The sequence below is a fragment of the Lactuca sativa genome, chromosome 7 (assembly GCF_002870075.4).
Source record: "Lactuca sativa cultivar Salinas chromosome 7, Lsat_Salinas_v11, whole genome shotgun sequence".
Classification (NCBI taxonomy): Eukaryota; Viridiplantae; Streptophyta; class Magnoliopsida; order Asterales; family Asteraceae; genus Lactuca; species Lactuca sativa.
Genome location: NC_056629.2, coordinates 21,217,773 through 21,223,772, shown reverse-complemented (window position 1 = coordinate 21,223,772; position 6,000 = coordinate 21,217,773). Strand labels below are relative to the sequence as shown.

The 6,000-nt window shown below is 34.1% G+C and overlaps 1 protein-coding gene across 1 annotated transcript; it reads left to right on the top strand.

The window, feature by feature from the left end:
• The first annotated feature begins 274 nt into the window (after positions 1–274).
• On the top strand, positions 275–1,850 carry LOC111890998 (uncharacterized). The gene is made up of 2 exons (XM_023887081.3): positions 275–429; positions 629–1,850. Exon 2 carries the CDS (start codon positions 638–640, stop codon positions 1,433–1,435), a length of 798 nt encoding a protein of 265 aa, XP_023742849.1. The 5' UTR covers positions 275–429; positions 629–637; the 3' UTR covers positions 1,436–1,850.
• Positions 1,851–6,000: the final 4,150 nt, after the last annotated feature.

Here is a 6,000-nt window from a genome sequence, read left to right as displayed (position 1 = left end):
GGGGGGGGGGGGGGGGTTAGTTACATAGATTTAAGCCTAAGTAGCATTAAATGAGCGCAAAAATTTGAAAAGACCAAACTACCCCCTACATGTGAGGCATGTGATATGCTGTAACGGCTAAAAGATGACGATGTGAGGAAAAAAGAGCAACCATGCAAGTTTTGTAAGCCACAAGGACAATGTTGGTAAAAACAAAGTTAGCAAGGATTGATTTTGATAGGCCACACTACCACAGGGACCATGTATGTAATTTTGTCTAAATGCAGTATAATACAGATATCGAACAATAGCAAGGAGACCCGGTCATCCCTTTGGGTTAAGCATTGGCAAAATTGGTTTCTGAGAAATGAGCGATTGCTATCATCATTAAAGCCACGGTAATCTGTGGAATTGTACTAGGTACGGAAATCGTCTACAGCAATCAATCAGGTAATTTTTGTGGAATACTTTTATATATCATTTCGATAACCTGATTATCTAGGAATTAATGGCTGCAATTCGAGAGTCGTTTACATCTCTTGTTGAAGTATTGATTTTTCTGCTTTTGTGGAGTAATCAGAGGTTAAAATGTTTAGCGTTTCTTGAAGCATGTTACAATACAAATTATGGTTTATCTTTGATGGTTCAGACAAGGAGTATGACTAGAAACCATGATAATGCATCTAGGAGCAGGAGCAGGAAGAGGAAAAATAGTTGTGGTGGGGTAGCCTCAGCCTGGTCGTGGTCAGATGTTACCCATGACGTGCTTTATTTAGTTATGATGCGACTAGCGGGAGTTGTTGAATTTCTTTCATTCAGCGGAGTTTGCAAATCATGGAGGTCACTCGCACTCTCTAACAGGAAGATGTTTATGGCATCCAAACCACCGATGCTAATGTTTATATCTCCTTGTGGTAATAACAAAACCTGCCTCCTGCAGGACTTTGAAGGAAGAAAGTTCAAAACCATGATTCCCCAATTGGGTGGCAGGGAGTGTCTTGGATTAAGCTGTGGTTACCTGATTTTGTTCGGGGAGAAAACCCGTGACTTTTGGCTTGTGAATCCTATCACACGTCATCAACTTCATTTCCCTAATGTCCCCACCATTAAGATTGACAAAGAAATCACGATCAGGATCAGGGCTGTCCTTGTCTTTTCACCTTCACTAAATAGCTGGGTATTTGTCATGACAAGTAGAGCGACATATGAAATATGGTTTTCTATAGCAGAAGAAGGTGAAGGTAAAGGAGGAGCATGGAATTGTGTTTCCTCGAGTTTCCGCATCATTGATATACACGCTTTCAAGGGGAAGATATATACCCTAACTTATGCTGGTGATTCATGGCTACGGAGACATGTATGTGAATTGCGACTAGATCCACCGGTGCCTAAATTAACATTACTCGATACACATTTTGTGGGTTCAACTTCCTGCGTTTTTAATTTTGTAAGTTGAGACGAAAACCTTTATGTGATGCAATGTGTGTCGAGATATGCATACATGGTTCACAAACCTGTAGGATTAGGATCTCAACTGAATTGTGTTTGGGCGCCTTGTGAAAAGACAAGACAAGAATATGCATTGTTTCATAGCGGCTTGAAGTTTAGTGTTGCTGTAAAACCAGAGTCATGGCCATCATCATCATCATTCTTTTGATGCTAACAGGCGTGGAGACAGATTCTATAGTGCAAAAGGGTGGTACTTCCCCCATGCTTGTTTGAATGTAAACTACTATACATAATCACATACTCTCATAGATGAGAGTCATGTTGGACTTGTTATTTATTTATTTTTTGTTTTCATATCGATCCTTGAACCAATTTTAAACATATTTATTCATTTGAATTTTATATGTTTCTCTGTAAGTAAATTATCTTTGCATTTCGGGTTTTTTGTTTTTAGCTAATTAACCACCCTTGAAGATGCATGATTATCAATTAATTATGTGTATCTACCTACCTACCTAGTACCTACTTCCTCTTAGCGATTTAATTTCTACTTGCTAATTTTTGACCCTCCATGGTAAAAAAGATGAGATGTTTTATGGCACCTATAATATTTTTCTTCACTTGGTGCATACATGGTGCAGTTAGTCTATATCTACCATGCTCTTCCCAGCCCATCTTCTGATTTCAAAGCTCTGGTCATCAAGTCTGTGATCTGCTCCTTTGCCCCACAGTGCAACTCACTAGCTAGCTTGATTTGCTAATTCCCTTAAAAAATGAAATCAACCTCTGATATGCTTGCAAGTATTGTCACACACATGATGGTGATGGTGACTTAATAATTTCTTCAGCACTCGTCTCATCCACACTGCAGCCTACGACTCAGCTTCAGTGGATTAAAGAGTTACAATTGGTCTGGTTGCTTCTTGGACATCAACGCACATGACATGTACTTTTTGAATCCTTCTCCTCATCCCCTGCTGCATAGTCTGAATCTGTGACTGTTAGTAGCTCCTCTTAAGTACCTTAACATCCTATAGCAGCTTCTAAGTCTTGCTTAGTGGCCTTTGACATATACCTACTGATTAAACTCACACTCAACATGATAGGCTTGCTCTTGTGACCTAATTGAGGTACCTTAACTTTCCACCGCATGCACCTGTTAATTTGTTTGTAATTAATGAGTACCTTAATTAATATCCTATAGCATCCTCTAAGTCTTGCTAAGTGGCCTTCATGCTGTAATTATGTCATGAACATTTTTTTCCCTGTTTCAGATAATAATTGGTGAGCTCTTCTGAAAATAAATTTAACATTACAATTGGTTAATCACAAAATACTTACGCTTTCGGCATCTCTAACTGCATTAATTTGGCATAAACATAATGAAGTTTTTAATATCCCGAGTATATATATATATATATATATATATATATATATATATATATATATATATATATATATATATATATATATATATATATATATATATATATATAAGTTTCATATTTTTATAAATATTTTAAATATTGTACATTTGTAGTGGTCCAAACTCAAAAATTAAAAGTAAAATTCAATCTTTCAAAGTGACTTAATTTTTACTCCTCCTCATTACGTATCTCATTTGTTTGCCAACTCTAACTCTTTTTATTTTGCTTTCTAAAGTTATAACTACCTCCGTTCCATATTTATTGTCCAATTTTGACTTTCAAAGTCTTTATTCTTCAAATTTGACCTTAAATATTTTTGTTTTTGATATATAACATTTAATGCAAAATGTATGAATAGATTGTGTTTTAAATATCTTTTCATTGGTATGAGTTTTATCAATTTATTTATTACACATATAAAAATGTTTAAAGTCAAAGTTGAAAAATAAAAACTTTCAAAGTCAAAAATGGACAATAAATATAGGACGGAGAGAATATACTTTTTTTTGCTTTCCACCTCCCAACTCCAGCATTTCATTGTTTCATTTTTTTCCACCATGACTCTTACTTTTCAACCTTTAAAATGTTTCAATTCGACATGATGCAACATATTTATAAGGTTTAAACCATAACCCGAAACCCGACACGAAAATAAACGGGTTGACACGACACGACATGATAATTAAACGGGTCGGGTTAGGGTCAAGCACTCTCAACCCGTTTAATGTCTTCACACGACACGACACGTTTGCCAGATATATATATATATATATATATATATATATATATATATATATATATATATATGTTTATTTGAGACCACCTATATTTTGTGAGACATGAGAACCAAATCTTAGTCTTTGATCAAATTTGATCTTGTGGCTCATAAAAAAATGGATTAACACTAATTAATCTAACTGATTGGTTAATAAGCTGTAGATTAGTCACTAGGTTAAATTTAAGATGATCAGATATCAAGTTAGCTTAATTTTCACGTCATCAAGAAATCATCTCATGTGTTCCGGTTTTTTACCAGTTTATTCGATGAATCAACATTTCTTGTTCTTCAATTCAATTTGATCGATATTCTATCTCCAATCTTATATTCTTTCAACCGATAATCGATTTGATTTGGACATTGATCGGATGATGCTAAATCATAGCTTTTAAATTCGCGATTTTTGTGTTTTTCGAGTTCATGTTCTTGATTCTTTTACATCTGCAATTGTTAATCTGAGTGATTGATGTTTATGTTCATGTATCGACAATAGCAATTTAGTAGAAGATTTTGATCAATTTTAAACTCTATGATCATCGATTTCGGTAGAGGTTCAAGTGTTCAACGATTTCTGCTAATCTTCGTCTTCAACAATTGTTTATGATCTTTCAAGCTGTGAATTTTACTCAACATCATGAAATCTTCAATTGATCAAGGTTTGAGCTTTCATCGATTTCACTGTTACTTGCATATAACATATTCAATTTTCAACCTAGTTCTTGAATTGTATCATCAAGCTAATTATCGATTTCTCCAATTTTATATTTGTATGATTTGTGATTTCAGCAATCAAACATCATTTGTTGTTGAATTTGTTTGACCTAGAAAACAATTTAATCTATAATATGTTATTTGACAATGCATCATTTATTTCATTGTTTGATTTTTAACTTTCATTCAATCATTATGTTTTTCAGCAATATGTCATCTGTTTTCTTTTGATTAACATCATCTATTTGCTTTTCATTAACATCATCTTAGTGATAAGTTCATGAGACTACATGTTATTCTTATAGAATATTGTACATACATTTATATATCAATAATGATAACAGTTATGGATGATTTGGATATGCATGACATCGAAAACAATCATCTCGATGAAGAAAATCATCAGTTCGTTTCTAATGATTCATATATTCCTTATAACGAGGAAAATCAATTGGAAACCCAAGGTAATTTTGTTAAATTTTACTTTATATCATGATTTGATCAATTGATCAAGGTTTGAGTTTTCATTGCTTTCATTGTTAGTTGCATATAACATATTCAATTTTTAACCTAGTAACAGTTATGGATGATTTAGATATGCATGACATCGGAAATGATCATTACAATGAAGAAAATCATCAATTTAGTTCTGGTGATTCAAAGATTCTGCTTAATGATGAAAATCAATCGAAAATCCAAGGTAATTCTGTTACTGATCTCTTTAAGTCTTTAGTTGATACTTTTGGAAAATTGGTGTTATAGTATATGGTGTCACAACTAGAAATTTTGTGTCTTATAATCACTACACTCAAGTAAAATGTAGAATCAAAAACTTAAGAGCATGTATGATGCTTACTCTATGACAACAAAAATTTCAATCCAATACACCATACAAGTACTGCAAATAGTCAACGAGCAATTGGAAACCCTAGAAGTTCTTGTTTAGGTCCATTTTGGACTAGGACTTCCTTATTGGACTCAATGGACCAATAAGCTTCCGATTTGACTATCATGGGCTTAGAACCTTTAAATGGGCTCTAATTGGACCCACATTCATTTATTTCAACATTTTGGGCCATATTGGGCCTAGAATGAAATAAATTAAATATTATGAACCATAATTAACCTAAACTAGCCCAACAAAGTATAAAAATCACACTTATAGGGCCAACAATCATCAAACCTAACTCTAATATGGGCTTAGGGGCATTAAAGCCCAATACTCTCCTTTTTCCTTCAAAATCTCGGCCCAAAGCCTAAATCCAAGGGTGAAGAGTTGACTATTGGAGTGTCACCTCACTTATACCTCACATGCCTCCATGCATGGACCAACATGTATCTAGAAGTGTCACTTCCACTCCCTCTCTCTTCTTCTCCTTGCTCTCGGCCGAACACAACACACACACACTCATAAAAATTTGTTCCACTCTCTCTAAGTCTTGAAGAACATCCCCTCACTCTTTCTTCAAAAATTTCGAGATCTAAGGAGCATTCAAGAAAATATCTCCACAAATTCTCTACTTAAGGTAAGATCAAGTTAAGATCTATGATTTTGGTACTTTATTTTATCAAAATCTTCTTCTAATCCATGTAAAAATCTTGATCACTCTCCTAGAAACTCTCTAAATTCGAGATCTTCCAAGGAAAGGTTGCTTA

Bases quoted from the DNA above. Each gene is read 5' to 3' on its own strand.
- LOC111890998 (XM_023887081.3), top strand. From the start codon at position 638: ATGACTAGAAACCATGATAATGCATCTAGGAGCAGGAGCAGGAAGAGG.